The 22,536-nt window shown below is 42.5% G+C and overlaps 1 protein-coding gene across 1 annotated transcript; it reads right to left on the bottom strand.

Moving 5' to 3' along the window:
- Positions 1–830: 830 nt before the first annotated feature.
- LRRC25 (leucine rich repeat containing 25) lies at positions 831–20,591 on the bottom strand. Its single transcript, XM_087952561.1, has 3 exons — positions 20,461–20,591; positions 17,185–18,021; positions 831–1,635 (listed from the first exon to the last, which is right to left on the bottom strand). Exons 2-3 carry the CDS (start codon positions 18,018–18,020, stop codon positions 1,494–1,496), a joined length of 978 nt encoding a protein of 325 aa, XP_087808687.1. The 5' UTR covers position 18,021; positions 20,461–20,591; the 3' UTR covers positions 831–1,493.
- Between the last annotated feature and the right edge of the window lie 1,945 nt (positions 20,592–22,536).

Here is a 22,536-nt window from a genome sequence, read left to right on the forward strand (position 1 = left end):
AATTTCTGCTTAATTCTAGATTGGTGAAGATTGGATCAGAGAGATTGGATCTCTCTTTGATAATTTCCATCTGTTACTTTTTATTCTGCTCCCAGGTGCTTTGGAGATATTGAACCCTGCAGCATACACTTACCTGAGAGTAAGCCCGATTAACCACAGAGAGATTTATCTTTACATAAAACAATACACATACAGATAATCAAATCGATAGTGCGGCCATTCTCTTCCTTTCTGATTCTGCCCTAAAAGGAGAGCAACACTGCCCCCTACAGATGAAGAAAGAAATTTCCCCTCCTTGACAGATGTTGGGTTTGAAAAAACATATATCATATATCACCAAAGAATGATTTAAACCATTTATTATGATAAAATTAATTCTAGTAAGGGGTGGCAGTAGATTAGCTGATCTTGTAAATCCTTCATTCTGATAAAGGGAGGAGAAAGGAGGTCAACATAAGCATGAGCCATAAGAAGTGTGTTTCATGACTCCTGTATTCCACTGTTGTTGGCGTTGTTAGATTTTTACCCTGCCTTTTATAAATACTGTAACTTAAAGCAGTGAATATACTTAATGTTCCTCCTCCTATTTTTCTCACAGCAGCAACCTGATGAGATGGGTGAGGCTGAGAGACAGTGACTGGCTCAAGATCACATCTAGCCGACATTCGTGCCTAAGATGGTACTAGAACTCACGGTCTCCTGGTGATTGGCCCAAAGTCACCCAGCCAGCTTCCATGCCTAAGGCAGAACTAGAACTCCAGCCTCCTGGTTTCTAGGCCAGCACACTATACCAAACTGGTTTCTCATGAAAGTGAAATACCATCACAAAATGACCATTTATTCATTTATTATAGTTTATTTATTTATATTTATTACATTTCTATATTGCCTGTCTACCCTAAGTCATTCTGAACAGTTTACTACCACATCACAAAATAATCTAAACACATGGTTAAAAGCACAATTAGAATTAAAAGAGAAAATCAAAGTTTAAAGAATTCAGGTTAACAAGGCGGAGGGGGGGGGTGTCCCCAAGCCAACCCCTATCCCTAGGGCTGCGTCATCCTTCTAGACTCCCCTTCTCGTGGGCAGGACCAGGTCTTAAGCCCTCATGTGGAAAACCAGAAGTATTGGGGCTTCTCTTGTTTCTGGGGATTAACATGCCCCAAAGTGTGGGGTAATGGCAGAGAAGGTCTCATAGGTAGCAAACATAGGTAATGTGAGACTTCCAGGTAATTACCTGGAAGGTAATCCAAATCAATGAAACAAACACAATGGATATCAAGATAAACAACAATGAGAAGATAATATAATGGTGCCTGAAGACAATCCATTCCACCATATTACTATAATCATGATGAAGAAAGCCACAGTGATGGTCTCACACAACCTGTAGGTCCCGTCTATGGTGAGACCGGGCATTGCAACAGGAAAAGTCCAGGAGATAATTTTGGGTCATCCTTGGTCATAGCAGTGTTGATGGAGCCAAGGTATCACTGGTCTGGAACAATGTAGACATCATCTACTGCTTCTGGCATAGGCCTCCCACTATAGTTGTAATATAATTCCTGAGCATTGGCGTAGACGGGCTGATGGCCTTCAGAAGAATCTCTCTTCTCAGCTTTCGATGGAGACCTGAGGGCCCAAAATCCCCCAAACAAAATAGATTATTATCATGCTCCCCCCTATGGAATCATTTTGATCCTCCTATCATTCTTTTTATCCAATACAGTATGTATTATTATTTTAAATTGTTTATTTTTCTTTGGGGGGGGGACCATTTTGAGGGCTTTTAAGGGAGCTGTTATAATAGCAAATGTATTCATTATGCACCTGTAACTAAGCACAGGCTAGACATAGAATAAAAACTGCAATTAATATTAAAAACATAATACAAGGGGATGTTAAAATCACATTATGAAGTAAGGAGTCTTTAGAGTAGTGTAGAACCTTTAAGATGTGTGGACTTCAAATCCCAGAATTCCCCAGCCAGCTTGGTGAAAAACATTAGCCCTAGATCAATGACTCATGATATAGAGCAGTGATCCCCAACCTTTTTGACGCCGCGGCCCGGTACCGGCATCAGCTGGGCGCCGCGGCCCGGTACCGGCATCAGCTGGGTGCCGCCATCTTTTTGATGAAAAAGTGCTTCCGGTGACCTCACCGGAAGCACGTTTCATAAAAAGATGGCGGCGCCAGCTTCTCGATGAGCTTTCCGGGTAGAAATGGCTTTCTACCCGGAAAAGCTCACGAGCGCATGCGCCGCCATCTTTTTGATGAAAACGTGCTTCGTGAGCTTTCTACCCGGAAAAGCTCACCGAAGCACTTTTTCATGAAAAAAAGATGGCAGCGCCCAGCAAGCCAGCGGCCCGGTAGGAGTTGTTCCGCGGACCGGTACCGGTCCACGGACCGGTGGTTGGGGACCCCTGATATAGAGAACTCAGCTCCTTTACATTCAAATTAGTGAGTAATGCTAAACAAAACCAAAAACCACAGAATGACCAAGAAAATGAAGCTTTCTGTGAAGCCATTAATATTTTAAAATTAAAGAAAAGTTGAATGTACAGCTGTTTGGAAAGATTCTTGTGAAATAACCACTATCAACCATTCAGTCTGTTTTCTTTTCTCTCTCTGACAAGTATCATAAAACATTGTTGGGGCAATATGCTGATTCTGTACGCTGCTTAGAGAGGGCTGTAAAGCATTGTGAAGTGGTATATAAGTCTAAGTGCTATTGCTATCTATCTATCTATCTATCTATCTATCTATCTATCTATCTATCTATCTATCTATCTATCTATCTATCTATCTATCTATCTATCTATCTATCTATCTATCTATCTATCTATCTATCTATCTATCATCTATCATCTATCTATCTATCATCTATCTATCTATCTACCTATCTACCTACCTATCTATCTATCTATCTATCTATCTATCTATCTATCTATCTATCTATCTATCTATCTATCTATCTATCTATCATCTATCTATCATCATCATCTATCTATCTATCTATCTATCTATCTATCTATCTATCTATCATCTATCATCTATCTATCTATCATCTATCTATCTATCTATCTATCTATCTATCTATCTATCTATCTATCTATCTATCTATATCATCACCATCTGTCTAGCTAGCTAGCTGAGGGGGTGGGGTGCCTTTTTGATGGATTCTGCCCATAAGCTTGGAAGATACACAGTATATTCCAACTTATCTCACCTTTAAGCTCCCTGCAGGACTAATTATTTTCCAAATTATCCTCCTTCCTCTCCTAATGACAAGGAATGCATTTTTATCCCATTTTGAAGCTTGCCATCTGCAATTCATCATGGAGAGATGTTTCACACATTTCCCAAAAAGTGGTAAGGTGCTTCACCCTCATTTAAAAATAATGGAGAGAGACGTTCAGGAAGCATTATGGTGTTCATGAAAAGCTAATTATTTCTTTATGTGTATATGGATTTCTTTTATTTGGTGTCTGTCTGTATTGGAATAGATGTTTCAGGTTTTGCAACAATGATAATTTATCCAATTTCTAACTGGCCATGTCACTGACACAGCAACTTTCAGTGGCTTATAATATAATAAAAATTTAAAGCTTTTCCATAAAACAGGGGTCTCCAAATTCCAAGCTGGAGAATTCTGGGAGTTGAAGTCTACAAGTCTTAAAGCTGCCAAGTTTGGAGACCTCTGCTGTAAAGCTTTAAAAATCCTGCTATGCACCCAAGTCTGGAGCGCTAGATGCACTAAAGGGCCCCACTTCCTGGCTATACCATTAACAGGCCAGATGCCTTGCTTTGTATATATTTCAAATTAGATGTTTTAATGTTTTTTTACTGTTTTAATGCTTTTTACTGTTTTTGTTGCTTTAAGAAGTTTGTAAGATTTTAATTGTAATACATGTTTTGCAATAAGAGCCGCTCAGAGTGGTTTTGCTGAGATGAGCCTCTGTAGAAGTCAAACAAACAAATACTAAAAAATAAATAAAATTAGAAGAAAATTGAATAGAAAAGTTAAAAACCAAAATGTTGGGCAGCCTGGGGATCTCCTCTACCTGGTCGTCCAACCCCAATGTAGCAGTCCTCTGTTGAGGTCCCAGGCCAAATAACCAAGGGTTTTCTCCTGGGCCATGCCAGCCAAAATTCTTTGGCCAAAGTAGGCCCTGTCCACTGAAACCAGTGGAGCAGGCTCCTCCAATCAGGGCCAGGCGGTCCCTCAGATAACCTGGATCCATGCCAGGAAGGGCTAAACCAGGGGTGTCCAACCTTGGCAACTTTAAGACTTGTGGACTTCAACTCGCAGAGTTCCTCAGCCAGCTTTGCTAAGTCCACAAGTCTTAAAGTTGCCAGGTTGGACACCCTGCCCTATGCCATAAAGTTTTATATAACAACCAGCACCTAGAAGCTAGATAGCAGCCTCACCATGACAAATGGGTGTAGCAAGAAGTGACTCTTACTGCTCGCACTGCTGGATTTTTACCCAGCTGTAGCTTTAGATCGGTGCAACCTGGCAACTTTAAGACTTGTGACTACTCCCAGAGTTCTCAGCCAGCTTTGCTGGCTGAGGAACTCTGGGAGTTGAAGTCACAAGTCTTAAAGTTGCCTTGCACCTCTAAACGATGCTAAGCCTCTTGTGTGGTTTTAGTTGAAGGCATCTCAAGTGCTCTCACTGGAGGGATAGGCCATGTAGGAAACCCTTTTGGAAACAAAGTCTGTTTTTAAGATACGTTTTTGACATTTAGGACAGGGATAAAAATATCAGAGGCCCATTCGTTCAAATAAAAAAAGCCCTGTCTAGTCTAATATCTTAACTCCAAAAATTTATTGTCAGAAGAAGACTGTTCCTTTACATAAAAGTTCCATGACTAATAGTGTTTGACAGGCACACCCTAATTAATAAGAATTCTACCAAATCACATGTTTATGTTATATTATGTTATGTAGTTATGTTTTGTTATGTTGTTATGCTAATGCTGTGCTGTGCTGTGCTATGTTAGAATAATTCCGCTATGTTAACATAACTCCGCAAACTCCGCTGAAGATGTTACCTGGACTGATAATGAAACATTCAGAAACCAACCCACAAGAATGAACCTTCACCCCAGGGGTGGGATACAATTTTTTTTTACTACCAGTTCTGTGGGCGTGGTTTGGTGGGCATGGCATGGTTTGGTGGATGTGGCTTGGTGGGCATGGCAGGGGAAGGATACTGTAAAATGTCCATTCCCTCCCCACTTCTGGGGGAAGATTACTGCAACATTCCCATTCCCTCCCTCACCCTACTAACCTGCTTTCCAGCTCCGTTCTCCTATGCAGGGCAACCAAAGAAGACCCAGCCAATCAGCTGGGACTCGGGAGGCAGAAAATAGATGGAGGTGGGGCCAGTCAGAGGTGGTATTTGCTGGTTCTCCAAACTACTCAAAATTTCCACTATCGGTTCTCCAGAACTGGTCAGAACCTGCTGAATACCACCTCTGTTTCACCCTCATCCTACACCCGAGCTACAGATATTCGCCACTATTGCAATGTTAGGTTATGTTAATATTTTGTTTGCAACAGAGGCCAGTCTGCTGCTGCTGCTGCTGCATTGGAAAGGCAGGAAAATGATCCAATTCAACGAGAAGCAGACATTTGAAATACAGGGCCATTTGTCTGCTTAAAGACAGTTCTTCTCATTCCACTTTTCCCAGCCTGTCTCAACCTCCAGATGCATTGGGACTGTACAGGACTGTAGCATCCCCATGATCACACTGTAGTGTATTTAAATAGAGACTTCTGGGGCGATGTTCCTATTGGTTAACAGAAGCAACGATACGATTGGTTAGTAACGTTAGTACCTGATTGGCCGCCATAGCGGCGGGAAGTTTAACTAAATGTCATTGGTTGTGAGCCATGGAGCAGCCGCTATAAAAGGGGCTTGCTACGGTTCGACTGCAGTTGAAGTTACTGTTATTATTAAAGAGCTGAATTCAACTCCGGTCTGCGAGTCTCTTTACTGGCGACAGAACACACACGATCAAATTTTGGACTGTTGACAACTAGCATGTATTCATGACGGTTGCTGTGTCCCAGATCATGTGATTCCCCTTTTGCGACCTTCTGATAAGCGAAGTCAATGGGGAAGCCAGATTCATTTGATAACCATGTTATTCATTTAACAACCACAGCGATTAACTTAACAACGGTGGCATGAAAGATTGGAAAGATTTGTAAAACGGGGCGAAGCTCGCTTAGCAACTATCTTGCTTAGCAACAAAAATTTTGTGCTCCATTTTTGGTTGTAAGCCGAGGATTACCTGTAATGGCCATCCGTTATGGGTGAAAAGAAAGGGGAAGCTGGCCCTAATTATTCAGGCAGCAGAAGGACAGGCCGAAAATCCTCTGTGGTGGACTATTTTAAGCGCAACTGAAGAAGCACATTTCTGCCCAGGAAGTCGCTGCTGGGAATAAGGCGTAGGGTTTCATCGGGGACTTTCTCCATTCCTTTTCCTGGCAATTACTCAAAACAGAGAAAAAGGGGGCAGGGAGGCGGGGAGGAAGAGAGAGAGGGAGAGATTGCCCAACCGGAAATTAGTTAAGAGAAAAAGCTGAGAAACCCATGACCTATGGATGCTGGCACAGCTCAATGACTCTTTTAAAAAAAGCTTTGTTAAAAACGAAGGTTTGCAGTGGGCATTTCTAACCGTAATGGACTGTGAGAAGAACCTTTGGAGTCAGGAGGAAGAGCTGCAACCAGGTCAATGGTAGACCAAGGACAATTGAGACATTGGAAAGAGTTCAGAGAAGAACAACAAAAATGATTAGGGGCCTAGAAGCTAAAACATTTGCAGGAACTGGGTCTGGTGAAAAGAAGGACCAGGGTTGACATCCAGAAGGCAAGACAAGAAACAATGGCTGGAAACTAACCAAGGAGAGAAGCAACGAAGGAGAAAATTCCTATTAGAAGTTGTGGGTGCTCCATCACTGTAGGCTTTTAAGAAGAGACTGGGTAGTTTTAAAAACCAATAAAATTTTTATAAAAAAGAAAAGAAGAGACTGGGTAGTCATTGATCAGAAATAGTACAGGTCTCCTGTGAGAGAAAGGGGCTGGACTAGATGACCTCCGAGGTCCCTCCCAACTCTGTTACTGTTACAGACAAGAGGCATCTCAGCCGGGGGTGGGATTCAATTTTTTTAACAGCCGGTTCTGTGGGTGTGGCTTAGTTGGTGGGCATGGCTTGGTGGTCATGTGACTGGATGGGCGTGGCTTTCCAGCTCCGTTCTCCTGTGCAGGCAGAGAACAGATTGGGGTCGGGGCCAGTCAGAGGTGGTATTTGCCAGTTCTCCGAACTACTCAAAATTTCCGCTACCGGTTCTCCAGAACTGGTCAGAACCTGCTGAATACCACCTCTGCTTATGACTTTTTTCACAATTACAACCGTTTCAGCGTCCCTATGGTCACATGATCAAAATTCAGACCGTTGGCAACTGGCACATGTTTATGACAGTCGCACTGCCCTGGGGTCATGTGATCACCATTTGTGACCTTCCCAGCTGTCTTCCATCAAACAAAATCAAGGGGGGGGGGAAGCCAGATTTGCTTAATGATAAAATGATTCACTTAACAACTGTGACAAGAAAGGTCCTAAAACGGGGCAAAAAGACTCACTTAATAATTGTCTTGCTTAGCAATGGAACTTCTGGGCTCTATTGTGGTCATAATAGAGGACTGCCTGTAACTTATGACCAGCCCTTGCACTTAACAATGGTTGCAAGCACTCCCGTAGTCACCTGGGCTCACACAACTTCCATTCACAGTCTTCCCAGACAGCTTCCAACAAGCAAAGTCAGTGGAGAAAGCAGGATTCACGTAAGGACTATGACAAAGAAGGTTGTAAAATGGAGCATGGACGTGTGGTTACTCACTTAACAACCACGTAATTTAGCGACAGAATTTCCGGTCTCATCTACAGTCGTAACTCAAGGAGTTCCTGTAATACTGTGTGGTGCAATTTTTCAAACGGTCTTCCCCTGCAGTAAAGGCCACCTTGTCCTCAGGGAACCTGGCAACTTAATTTGAGTTGGTCTTGACACATTTTTGAGCTGACTTGACTACTGGAAGCTGTGGAAGGCTTTTCTGTTGACGGTGTAGTTTCCTCTCACACACATTTCCATCTCTCTAAAGCAGTGGTCGCCAACTGGTGGGCCGGGGACCACTGGTGGTCTGCGAGAAAATTTTGGTGGTCTGCAGAGAAATGTCACCCCCAAAGCAATTAATCCAGTCTGCGCGGGAACACAAGGCTGCGCCGCCCGCATGGCCTGCAGGAACACAAGGCTTGCATCCCTCGCATTACGAACATGAGGTAGTGAGGGGAGGGGGAAAGGGCAGATGGGGGGAACTTGCCCCACTCTCCCCACGCACCTCACTTGGTCACTGGGCTGCTTCTTTCTGCTTCTTCTGCTTTTGGCTACACGCAAGGAAAGCAGCAAAAGTCTTTCTTCCTATCCCCCCCCAAACTCCACCAGAAATGAGTCTTTGGGACCCTGCAAGGCCTCCTGCTCCAAGAGGCTGTGCTGGCACAACAAGTCTCACAAAGACTAATTCCTGGTGGAGTTTGGGGAAGAGAAAGAAAGACTTCTGCTATTTTCCTTGCATGAAGCCAAAAGTCTCTCTCTCTCTCTCTCTCCCCCTGAGAATGGAGCTGGAGACGGTATCCTTCGATCCCAAATAAAGAATGATCGATCGGTAGGAAAACAGGGTGGGGTTTTTTCCTGCAGACTTTTTTGGGGGGGTTTCCCAGGGTCTCTGCTGCTTTCTGCAGAGACCCTTGGAAAATGTCAACAAGCCACCATCAGTTAAAATTCATATTAGTGGTCCGTGGGATTTAAAATTATGAGTTTGGTGGTCCCTGAGGTCCAACAGGTTGGTGACCCCTGATCTAAAGTTGGCTGGCTGTTTATACTTAGAGTAGCCTCAAAGGAGGAGGGTCCCTCCTCTTGTTGTTTTATGAGATTTAATGGAAACCCTGGAGAAATTAGGTTGCAGTCAACAGGGAGGCCAAGCACACAGACCAATTTAAAAAAATGGTACTACAAACTTGAGTTACCTTAAAGGAAATTCTCCTCTCCCATCCCTACCCCCATTTTAGGAAATGCTGAAAACAAATTTTCTTACAGCATACTAAGAATGTGGACTGTAGGAAGAGGGTGGATGATGTGCAGCACAACTTCAAGAGGGCTCCTTCCAGGTGGATCTCTTTATTTTAGAAATAAATGGCATCACACAGCCAGTCTGCTTAGAACTTCCACTGACCCTTACAACCTAAGGATGTTTGTGTGTCTGTCTGTCTGTCTGTCTGTCCGCCTCTCTCTGTGTGTGTGTGTGTGTGTGTGTGTGTGTGTGTGAAATACTGTAGTCTACATGGTGACCACAACCACTACATGGTGACCACAAGCAAAGTCTTGTCCTTTTTAATGTGTGTTGGGACCACTATCTTAATTTAACTTCCCCAGAAATTCTCAAACATTGCATTGCCACGAGTCTCTCAAACGATTCATAAAATTGTGCAACTCTGTCATTTATACAACAGATGATTTCATCGCACTTAGGGTGTGTCCAGAAATCAGTCCAACCTTATGTGAGTCTTTGAGATATAATGAACTTTGCTTATTACATTTACTTCCATAATTACATTTTAATCTAATGCATCCCCAGAGATTTCAAATTTGTACAGCAACCCAACACAAACTTGTACAAGTAATGCACAACACGGTTGTTTTGCCTACGTATTCTGATCAGCCTTTAAAAAAATAAATAAAGATTGCATTACCCACTAAATTGCTTATAATCACTTAGAAAGTCACATGCCACATAGCTCTATTCAGCTGTCCATCTGCCCACAACCTTCTTACGAATAGTGTGTTTATCTAATATTATACATAACTTTTGATATTGTGATAGTTAAAATTTTATCAGAAAAATGCAAAGTGACTTAAATGGCAGAAGCAGCAAAGGAGTGCATAGCCAGATCCTTTCCAGACCCTTCCCTACCATCTCTGTCCTCAGTCCAAGACAAATCAGCAATTTCCCCACTTTCTTCTGGATTTCCCTCCCTTGTTTATCCTGCAGACTACACAGAGGAAAACAGTGCCTTTGTTACTGTTGTTAAGTTGAAACATTTCTATATTCTTTAGTAGGGGAGGACAACTAGTGGCTTGCCAGGTGTTGCTGAACTACAGTTCCCAGAAGCCTTAAGAAGTCTGAGGTAAATTGGAACTTGTTGGCTGGGTTCATACAACATCCTACATTAGACTGAAATGGGATATTTAATAGTTTGTGGTTCTATAAACTGATTGATCTACCAGGACCTGAAAAATCCTAAGGTGTAGAATCCAACCCATCATGTTCAGCCATAATATGACATAGTTAATAGAATAATAGAATAACAGAGTTGGAAGGGACCTTGGAGGTCTTCTAGTCCAACCCCCGGCCTAGGCAGGAAATCCTACACCACCACACTACAAATGGTTATCCAACATCTTTTTAAAAACTTCCAGTGTTGGAGCATTCACAACTTCTAGAGGCAAGTTGTTCCACTGATTAATTGCTCTAACTTGTTTGGGCAAAGCATGCTACAGGGTTGCAGTATTGGGTTAAAGCAATTTAGTTTGAGAATGTAATGTGTTGTGTGAAACTAGCCCTGGAGGATCTTGGGTTCTCAACTCCTGTCCTTGCCCCCACCCTTCTATTCTAGCAGAAACTACAGATGAATGTCTCTTTCAGTTCCTCCGTCCTTAAGCCAGTTGTTCTACCATCTGTCCTTTTATTGCCTTTTATTGGGCTCTTGGTTTTCATTTCTGTTTTTAATTTGATTGACCCCACTACAGTAAAACAAACCCAGAGAAGGAAAGTCATCTTCTGTTCTAAAAACAAGATGTGCTTATATGTCCTCTTTTGCCTTGATATGTCTCTTAACTCAATTAATCTCATTCAGATTATGTTTATGGGTATTTGGAGATTTGGGGACATTTGGGGAAATTGACCAATCACTCAACAGGAAGAGGAAAGAGACTCTTGGATTAGAGAAGACGACATGAAAGTCAGTTAGATGTCAGTTAGATGGCCATGATATTTTGGATTATATATTGGCAAAAAAAAATCAGAAAATAAAATACAAGCTGAATAGTCAAGATCTTGTTAATGACCCAAGCTCTGTAAAGGACCTTGGAATACTCACCTCTAATGATCTAAGTGCTAGAGCCCACTGCAACTACATAGCCAAAAAGCCATTAAGAGTTGTTAACCTAATCCTACGTAGCTTTTTCTCTGGTAATATCACACTACTAACCAGAGCATACAAAACATTTGCTAGACCAATACTCGAATACAGTTCATCAGTCTGGAACCCACATTACATATCTGATATTAGCACAATTGAGAAAGTCCAGAAATATTTCACAAGAAGAGTTCTCCACTCCTCTACTCGTTGTAGAATACCTTATGCCACCAGACTTGAAATTCTAGAACTAGAAAACCTTGAATTACGCCGTCTTCGGTCTGACTTAAGCATGGTATATAAAATCATACATTGCAATGTCCTACCTGTCAGTGAATACTTCAGCTTCAACCATAACAACACAAGAGCACACAATAGATACAAACTCAAAGTAAACCGCACCAAACTTGATTGCAGGAAATACGACTTCAGCAATAGAGTGGTCAATGTCTGGAATACTCTACCCGACTCTGTAGTTTCTTCCCCAAACCCCAAAAACTTTAACCTTAGACTGTCTACTATTGACCTCACCCCTTTCCTAAGAGGTCTGTAGGGGGCGTGCATAAGCGCACCAACGTGCCTACCGTCCCTGTCCTATTGTTTCTCTTATTCTTTTATTTTTCTTATATGTACCCATTTCATGTATTCACAACTATGTATACACTTATACTTATTATCTTGTAAACAATTGGCAAATCAAATAAATAAATAAATAAATAAATAAATAAATAAATTATAAATCCCACAAACCAGAGGTGATATTCAGCAGGTTCTGACCAGTTCTGGAGAACTGGTAGTGAAAATTTTGAGTAGTTCGGAGAACTGGCAAATACCACTTCTGACTGGCCCCACCTCCATCTCTTCTCTGCCTCCCATGAAGTCCCAGCTGATCAGCTGGGTCTCCTTTTGTTGCCCTGCACAGGAGAATGGAGCTGGAAAGCAGGTTAGTCGGGTGGGGAGGGAATGGGGATTTTACAGTATCCTTCCCCTGCCATGCCTACCAAGCCACTCCCACACAGCCATGTCACGCCCACCAAGCCACACCCACGGAACCGGTAGTAAAAAATATTGAATCCCACCACTGCCGCAATCCCCTCCCCACAGGACAAACTAACTGGAGCAGATGAGGATTCACATCCAAAACATTAAAAAGGCCACAAATTCCTTATTCCCATTACCTGTATGAACTGGGTAATCTAGACCAGTGATTCTAAACCTCAACAACATTAAGACATGTGGACTTCAACTCACAGAATTCCCCAGCCAGTATGCTGGGGAATTCTGGGAGATGAAGTCCACCTATCTTTAAACTGCTGAGATTGAGAAATACTGATTTACGTTATGCAAGTTTGTAAATTTCCTCAAGACCTTGCTTTGAAATGTAGAGTTGAATGACCACTGACTGAGGGAGTTTAAAACAAAACAAAACTACAGATCATGAAAAATGGGAGAATATGGCTACTTTGCTATAGCAGATTGTTGGGGGGTGGAAATGGGAATTGCCAAGAACTAAGAAACCCAGCAAATTTATTGCAATCTTGTACTTTTTGAAAAAGAGTGATTTCCTGTGGTCACATAGGCATTTCCGGAAGCCCGAGAAATAACTCTCTAATTTACCGTATTCAAAGTTCTCAATTCTTCCCATTGCAAGAATTTCAATCTTTAAACAAATTTTGCGGTCCATCTTGACAAGGCTAGTTAGTCAATGCAACATGGTGAATTTGTTTACAAAGATTTTTTTTAACTAAACCAAAAACAGAAAGCAGACAGTTAAATAGAGGAGACCCCCGCGCGCCATCCATCTGTGCGTGTGCGATCCCTCCACGCGCCCTGCTTCTCTGCGCATGCGACCCCCAGCACATACTGCGCACCTCTGCACATGGGCACGTGTCTCCTGCCCACACACCACCACGCATGCGCACCAGATACCTGACAATCAGCTGTCGGGCAGCAGCACACGCACATGCACAGTGGGGCTCTTCCGGGTAAGCTCTCATGTGCCGGGGGAAATGGCTCTGCATGCCACTTCTGGCACGCATGCCATAGGTTCGTCATCATGGGTATAACCAATTGCAGGACCTCCATGATCGTCGATTCAGGCACTTGGCCACTAACAAGGGTGGGATTCAAATTTTTTAACAACCGGTTCTGTGGGTCTAAGTTGGTGGGCGTGGCTTGGTGTTCATGTTATTGGCTGGGCGTGGCCAACTCAATATCACTCACATCGAGGCACACATCTCCTCGCCTGGCCTCTCATGACTGTGGGGATGCTGCAACAGTAGTAAGTGTGAAAAAGGGTCATAAGTCACTTTTTTAGTGCCATTGTAACTTTGAATGGTCAGTCCACACAAGCAAAGTACCAGCAAAGAAGAGGAAAAAAACTCCAGAGAAGTTCCTGAGACAGGAAGTCTAGTCCTGCCAAGAATGTAATAAGGGTTAACAGAGAGGCAGTTTCTGTAAGCAACACCAGAATGTTTCCTTCCTGCCTTCCTTACAGGATTAGGCCAGTAATTTATTCTATCAACCGGTTCTCCGAACTGCTTAGAATGTTAACAACCGGTTCTAGCGAATAGGTGCGAACTGGTAGAATCCCACCCCTGGCCACTAGCATGTATTTATGACATTTGCACTATCCCTGTGTCATGTGATAACCTTCCCATCCAGCTTCTGATAAGCAAAGTCAAAGGTGGAAGTCAGATTCATTTAATGACTGCATCATTCACTGATGAGGACCATCTCTATTTGCATCTCGTCTTCTCTTTTTGTGGTATGAAAAGGCAAGCTTGTCATCTCACATCAAGATTGTACTAAGATACTTTAATGAGATGTTTTACCATTATTTGTGCATCAATAAGATGCAAAACACACACACACGCAAAATGATGATGCAGTTATATGCATCCTCAAATTACCACCGCCTTTTTGTAGTGTTTTATCTAGGCACCCATAGGGAATATTAGGAAAGAAGGAATTGCAAATTAACTGAAAAAAATGGAGCAAACTATAAGTATGCACAATCTATTTCTGAAATGAAAATTCAAACTTCCCTTATGTAAACAGGAATTCAGAAAGGGGGAAGTTCAGGTTAAAACAGTACTTCAATTGCTATGATCTGAGCCTTGATGAAAAGCAATTTAAAATAAAACAAAACCACCGCCTGTCCTTTTATTCCTCATGGTGTTTTCAGATTTCAAAGCAGAATTAGGCCGTCGTTTATGCTGAAGTCACAACACACAAGTCAAGCAACAGTTGTATATGACCCAGAATCGTAGATAGCTGCAGATTAAATGACCAAAAGGGCGTCATTCTGGATCACTCGGAAAGTAACTAAGGAGCAAAAGAGAAGTTCAGTGCCAGTTCTCTGACAGACAGGGAACTGAGCTGCTTTTAACAGACTCTTTTCTTTTTATTTTACATTTTTAAACATTCTGGGGGCAGCTGACTGGACCAAGGGGCAGGTATGGAAGTCCCCTTTTATTTCTTCTGTACAACTTGAAAGAGTTGTGAAAACAAAGTTGTGTGCTTTGACTTTAGGGATATTTTGGGTCTCTATGTTGCATTTGTTTGGGGAAGACAGATTGGTTTAATGCAGCCCTTTTCAATTTTGGCAGCTTTAAGCTATCTGGGGAATTCTTAACATGGCCAAGGCTAAAAAACAACAACCACTGGTTTAAAGTCTTGTAAGTTTAATAAACTTATTTTGCTCCTAAATATGTAATTTTAGTGTTTAAATTGGGTACATATTGCTTTGTGAGATGAAACACATATTTTTCACCCTTCTAAAAGAGCACCTATTGTTTTTTAGAGCCCAATAGGTGCAGAAGGAATACTGAAAAGTACCTCTTCTGTGACCCACAGACAGTCCCAGAATTGTTTGAAGAATTTGGCAGCTTCTTTCTTTTGGCGGAAGGAGCATTGGGGATCTTGGAGAGCTTTTATGGGCAAAAAAATCCTAGAATCACAGTTAGGATTGGGTGAGATCTTGGAGACCATCTAATTCAGGGTGTCAAACTCAAGGCCCGTGGGGTGCTTAAATCAGGCCAGCGGGGCCAGCCTGGAAATATCAAAGGACTATCCTGCGGTGCCTCTGGTGGCCAAAATGGACTGCAGAGTGGGGGCCTGCGGCTCCCCTGTGGCCCGTTTTTGGCCTCCATGGCAGAGGTGGTATTCAGCAGGTTCTGACCAATTCTGGAGAACCAGTAGCGGAAATTTTGAGTAATTTGGAGAACCAGCAAATACCACCTTTGACTGGCCCTGCCCATATCTATCCTCTGCCTCCCGAGTCCCAGCTGATCAGCTGGGTCTTCTTTTGTTGCCCTGCACAGGAGAATGGAGCTGGAAAGCAGGTTAGTGCGGTGGGGAGGGAATGGGGATTTTACAGTATCCTTCCCCTGCCATGCCCACCAAGCCACGCCACACCCATCAAGCCACACCCACAGAACCGGTAGTAAAAAAAAAATTGAATCACACCACTGGTGTTAATATAATATATGAAATACTAGTGCTCTGATGGTCATTTCGAAAAATCCTTTCTTAGTGAGCACCTAGAAGCCAAGAGGAACATAAGTGCCAAATTTCAAGTTTGTAGGCTTTACGGTTCTGGAGATTTTGTGATGATGTGTGAGTGGTATTTCGCTTTTATATATATACATTATACAGGTAGTTCTCAATTTACAATAGTTCATTTAGTGACTGTTTGAAGTTACAATAGCACTTGAAAAAGTGACTTATGACCATTTCCCCCCACTTATGACCATTGCAGCATCCCCATGGTCATGTGTATTTACATTCGGGTGTTTGATAGCTGGTTCATATTTATGATGCTTGCATTGTCCTGGGGGTCCTGTGATAACCTTTTATAACCTTCTGACAAGCAAAATCAATCGAAAAGCCAGATTCACTGAACAACGGTGTTGCTAATTTAACAGCTGCAGTGACTTAACAAATGGGGCAAGAAAAGTCGTAAAATGGAGCAAAATTCACTTAATAAATTACTCACTTAGCGACATAAATTTCGGGCTCAGTTGTGGTTGTAAGTGGAGGACCACCTATGCTATATTATATATAATAGCAATAGCAATAAGACGTATATACCGCTTTATAGTGCTTTCTAGCCCTCCCTAAGCGGTTTACAGAGTCAGCCTATTGCCCCCAACAATCTGGGTCCTCATTTTACCCACCTCGAAAGGAGGGAAGGATGAATCAACCTCGAGCCTGGTGAGATTCGAACTGCCAAATTGCAGGCAGCCGGCAGGCAGCAGAAGGAGTTTGCAGTACTGCACTCTAACCACTGCCATCGAGGCTCTATTTATATATAATGTGTGTGTGGGAGAGAGAGAGAGAGGAGGGAGGGAGGGAGGGAGAGAGAGAGAGAGAGAGAGGAGAGAGAGAGAGATGTTCTATGCCACCCAAGAGAATTGGACATGCCTATTCTCATCAACTATTCTGCTCCAACTTCCTCCTTAATGCCCTGCAGATCCTGGTAGGCAGCTATTGGGCCTCCCTACAATCTTGTTTTCTCCAGGATAAACATATTTAACTCTTCCAACCATTTTTCATGTATTTTCTTTCCCACCCTCTTATCAGCTTCGTTGTTATCCTTTGGTCACACTCTTGTTTGTTAGCATCCTTTCTAAACTTTAGGACTAAAATTGGACACAATATTCTAGATACAGTCTGGCCAAGCCAGAATAGAGAAGAACAGTTAAATACATTGAAGCTGCTTAAGGCATCCACTTCACTTTTTAAAGCTCTGAAAACCTGGGCCCAAATGGTCCATGATGATCCCCGCACCTCCATCCTATTTGGACGGCATCCCTTTGCAAGCACCAAGCAAAGCAATGAGGTGCTGTTGTTTTTTTAGTTTGACGCTGACGTAATGTGCTTTCCCAAGAAATGATGCCTCCCAATTGCTCACCTTTTGGTGGTAGTCTCCTTCCGGCTCTGGTGGTTGCCCTGCCCGCTTTTCATTTTGCCCACTTTGCCCTTGGGTTGGTCATTGAAGACGTTCTCATAGTCTTTGTGGAAGCCCATGTCCTGAAATGTGTTCCCTGGCGAATGTAAGCGGCTGATGTACCTTGACTGCCCAGAAGTGCCTTCAGATGTGTTGGAAGGTCGTTTTTCTTGGTTGATTGGGGCCCTTTTCTTCCACCAGATTACAAAGACAACCAGGATGGCCAACAGAAGCAGAATCAAAATTGCTATGGTGATGCTAACATAGATAGAATACCCAGTTATGACATGGCACTTGTTCTCATAGTAATCAGTTACATTATCCAGTCTTTCAGAAGTGAAGCACTGGCATTTGATGCCGCGATCTGAGCAGTTGTAGCAATAATTCAAAAGGCCACCAGCCACGTTGCAGTGACAGTCCACGCGGAGCTCCTCCAAGCAGTGATGGAAGTTTTCAATGGATAGAGAGCTAAGCTGGTTCTTCTCCAAACTCAGGACCTTCAGTTTGGGTGTTTTGTCAAAGAAGTCGGAAGGAAGGCTCTTCAGTTTATTATTGTGAAGGAACAATGATTCCAGGTTTTTTCCAGACTCCAATTCTGATAAGGTTGTGATGTTGTTATTGGACAGATCCAGCTCTTTCACTTGTTGCCACACACTGAAATTGACTTTGGGGAAAGGAAACCCACCACTGTAATTCAGGCATGGTGTGTCATTGAAGTATTTAAAATAGGTCCTGGGACATGCAGCATCCACATGAGAGCCAAGGGAGGAAAACAGCAGAGTGGCGAGCAGGCCCCACATCCTACAGTACATAAAAGGCAAATTGGAGGGATGTATGTAGCAAATGGCTGAATCTATCCATTCTAATCCACCCTAATTCCCATGTTTTACAAATCTACTGTTGTAATTTCCTCTCTTTTTTCTCATTTATGCAATTCTGCTAAACCCGACAGCCTTTTACAAAAGTTAGCACCCCAGTTTTTTTGCCCAGCATCTCAAAATGTATGCATGTTAGTTTTGCACTGATGTTTACAGATTTCCCTCCCCCTGTCCCCATACAAAATAATTTCCCAATATAATGCTTTTTTGAATGATACTATATGAATTTTCACTCATTTTTTTTTTAAAAAGTGTCACAATATTTTAAAAAAGTACTGTACCCAATTCGAACAATATCTGAATGTCAGTTCATGCTTTGGTTTAAAAAAAAATGAAAAATGAATTTTTATCTAAATCCTTTTCCTAAATTTCTTACCCACCTCAACAATAACATGGCAAAAAGGCTAGATCCTTCTGCATTGTGGTTTTGATTTGGTAGCCAAGGAACCCTGTTGAATACAGAAACTCCATTTTGCTATTAATGTCAGGAAACAAATATTATAACTTCTAAATGAAATTTACACCTTCAAATCAGTTTTGATTCCTGGCAATTATCTGGGCATGTTCTTGCAGTTTTTGGAAGTAGTTTGCTATTGCCTCCTTCCTGGGGCTGAAACAGAGGGACTGGCCCAAAGTGAGCCAGCTGGCTTTGCATCTAAGCCAGAACTATACCAACTGGCTCACTTACTAAAACTTTATTAATCTAGATCATAATAGCAGAATCTTGAAAGTCCCCTCTCCATCTTATACTAAAGATTACAAGGCAGGGCAATCTGGAGTGTGTTTCACACACTTTTCTTCATTCCTGGGCATTCATGTTTCGTTAACAATTTTATTACCAACAAAGCCATCTCTGTTCACGTGCACAGTCATGTCCAAAAGACATACATTGGCCTCTCCTTCACTGTGAACCATCTAGCATCACTTTTACTAATGAACAACTTACAAATTAACATTTTAGAAAAAACAATTACTACCAACCTGCCTTCCATTGAGGACCTGTATACTGCATGAGTCAAAAAGAGGGCTGTGAAAATATTTACAGACCCCTCAGATCCTGGACATAAACTGTTTCAACTCCTTCCCTCAAAACGACGCTATAGGGCATTACACACAGAACAATTGGGCACAAGGACAGTTTTTTCCCAAATGCCATCATTCTGCTAAACAAATAATTCCCTCAACACTGTCAAATTATTTGCAAATTAAGTCTGCATTACTATTACTATTAATCCTCCCATCCTTCCTTTCACCTATCTCTTCCCGCTTATGACTGTATGACTGTAACCTTGTTGCTTGTATCCTAACGATGTTTATTGACTGTTTCCCAGTATGGTTTGATTGCTTATTGTACCTTATGACTATCATTAAATGTTGTACCTTATGATTCTTGACTCTTGACGAATGTATCTTTTCTTTTATGTACACTGAGAGCATTTGCACCAAGACAAATTCCTTGTGTGTCCAATCACACTTGGCCAATAAAGAATTCTATTCTATTTTGTTGACAGAAACATTTCTGCCTTCAGAAACAGATCAAGGGGTTAGACTAAGAGAGAAAGATCCAAGTTCCCACTAAGCCACAAATAACACAGTTGACTCTAGGGTCAGTTACTACTTCTGTAACACATATTACCTCACAAGTTTGTTGAAGGATATGGGGGTGGGTGGGGAGGAATTAATTAAATAAGCTGCCTGGAGTGGTGCTTAATATCTGAACTCAGACCAGAGAGACCCAACTTCAAACCTATCCTCAACCATGGAAACTCATTGGCTACTTCTCTCACCATAACTTACCTTACAAAACTGTTGTGGAAATAAAGTTGAAGCTCCTTTATGGGAAAATAGAGTCAAGCACTAACATCCACAATGCAGACTGGGTGGTTGAGAGGTGATTTATACACATATTCAATCAACTGTATATCCTACTTTTCTTCTAAGACCTCAAGTTGATAGTGGTAGTTTTAATTTCATAACAATCCTATCAATTATAGCAGGCTGATACAGTAGGGTCTCCTGCTTGGGCGGGGGTTGGACTAGATGACCTACAAGGTCCCTTCCAACTCTGATTATCTGTTATATCTGTTATCTGAGAGATAGTGAGCGACCCTAAGTCACCCATTAAGCTTGAAAGGTTGAGAGTGGAGTGGAATCTATTCCGGTGTAGCTTTTAAAACTGCAATCAACCAGTTCTATTGTTTTGCTTTCCCATTCTCTTCTTTTGTACAGTAACTGCACTCCCATTTTGTCCCCAGCAGTTTATTCCAGCTGCTACCTGAGGAAGGCTTTTAAAGACACTAGTCCACAAGATATATGGGACTTATTTAAACTGCCCCCCAAAAAAACACTTCTCACACCATACCTTAAAGTCTTCAAGAGGTCTTCTCAGCTTTGCTCTCTTGCACTGTTGGCATTGCTTGTGAAGGAAAATAAAAGGGGAACCAGCAAAAGTTCCCTCTTTCAAGAATCCGTGAAGGGTGGGAGGAAAGAAACGGAAGTGCCAGGGGGGAAGGCCCAGTTACTCAACCTCCTGAAAAGTCAGCATAGAAAGGAATCTGCCATTGTCAAGGGGCTCAGCTTACATTTTGGGGTTCGATCCCATCTTTGCAAACAAGTTCCTTAAAATATGAATTGGTCCTTTGGAAGTGAGCAGCTTCAGAATGGAAGCCAGGAAAAAACAAGGATGGAACCTTGAGAGATGAAAGGGACAGGGACAGGATGCAGCCAGGACACATTGGGGGTGGGGGCCAAGAGGCACCCAAATTTGGGGCAGCCCAATGTCAGGCCCAATCCACAGGGAGACTAACTGTATGATGGGGGAGGGGAGAACTGTATGATGCAGTGTGATTCATTGCACCTGGGAATTTCCTCCTACCAGTCAGCTGTAAGAGAGGCTACTGTTAAACACGATTTTAGCTTTCTTCTAAAAGAGCATTAAACCTGTCTGTCAAGAATGAAACCAAACAATTCAGCCACTCTGAGACTTTTTACTTTCTCAAAGAACTGTTTTATTGAGTACATCATCTCATCATGATTGAAAACAAAACCAGCTCTGATTATTTCCCATGCTTTCAGTATAATTAAATAATGGACAACTCCAGAGGTGGTATTCAGCAGGTTCTGATCAGTTCTGGAGTAGAACTGATAGCATTTCGGTAGCAGAGATTTTGAGTAGTTTGGAAAACCGGCAAATCCCACCTCTGACTGGAGATTTTACAGTATTCTTCCCCTGCCATGCCCACCAAGCCACGCCCACAGAACCAGTAGTAAAAAAAAATTGAATCCCACCACTGGATAACTCCTTCCCTCATTGTCACAGGTCACATTGTCCAATTAGGTGTCTCCTTGACAGTCTCTTCCCATCTCTGGCCAGCACCTGTTGGGATGACCTTGGTTCCCATGGGATAGTAGATTGTTTTGTCTGGTCTGCATTCCAGCCTCTCCCCACTCCCAAACTGGTTGGCAACCTGAGAAACAGAAAGATGGCTGCGACAGGCCTGATCCCATTCGAAGTTGACACCGTCTTTAAAAATATATTGGCCTGATACATGTAGTCCTCACTTAGTTACCACTCATTCTATGACCACATGAAGTGAAGGCAGTGCCAAACAAAGTTGGCCCTCAAAGTTGTGACCGTCTCAGTGTCTCCATAGTCACAGGTAATTGCCATTTGGGCACTTGGTGGCTAAAACACATTTACGATAGATGCAGCATTCCACAGTCGTGTGATTGCCATTTGTGACCTTCACTGTCAGCTTCTGACAAGTAAAGTCAGTAGGGAAGCCTTCAGGAAATCACAAGTCACGGTCATTACCTGGCACTTAACGACTGTGCACCATGCACTTAAAGACTGCAACTGGAACTGCCAGAATTGCCGTTGTAAATCCACATGATCATGTGAGTATTTTGTTTTATGACTAGCCATGGAGTTTCCAGTCCCAATTATGGTCGCTAACTGAGGACGACCGATAACTGAGAGGATGGTACAATATTGCCACGAAGCAGGAATCTCTCTGCAGCTCCAACGCACAACCTCCCACCATGCCTGTCACCTATTTTAAGTATGGTTTCCTCTTTTGGGTGGTTTCTGGCCAAGCAAAAGTGGGAACTCTGAATGCTGTGCAGGTGTTCCTTCCATCTTTATTTCCTAGTGTGCCTCATAGCTTCATTTGAACAATGTGGAGGTGGTTCCTCCTTCGTGCTTAGCACTTGCTCCTTGGCTAAGCTTTTAAACAGCAAGGGAGCACTTCTTCTAGGTAACTTCCCATTTTCCAGAAAACCATCGAGAAAAAACAGAAGCATCAGCCATAATTGTGCTTGAATACTAAGAGATAAGCTTCACATCCCACTGCGTTAACAGAACAACAGAGTTGGAAGACACCTGGAGGTCTTCTAGTCCACCCCCTGCTCAAGCAGGAGACGCTGTATCAGTGGTGGC

This window comes from Notechis scutatus, chromosome 1 (genome assembly GCF_049901735.1).
Source record: "Notechis scutatus isolate UNSWTSFEM ecotype Mainland chromosome 1, rNotScu1.2, whole genome shotgun sequence".
NCBI classification, from domain to species: Eukaryota; Metazoa; Chordata; class Lepidosauria; order Squamata; family Elapidae; genus Notechis; species Notechis scutatus.

What these genes read in the sequence shown, in the direction of transcription:
- LRRC25 (XM_087952561.1), bottom strand. Translation starts at nt 18,020, where the DNA reads ATGTGGGGCCTGCTCGCCACTCTGCTGTTTTCCTCCCTTGGCTCTCAT. An exon ending in AAGGAGACTACCACCAAAAG is followed by an intron (nt 1,636 to 17,184) that starts GTGAGCAATTGG and finishes TTGGGCCCTCAG; the next exon opens with GTCTCCATCGAAAGCTGAGA.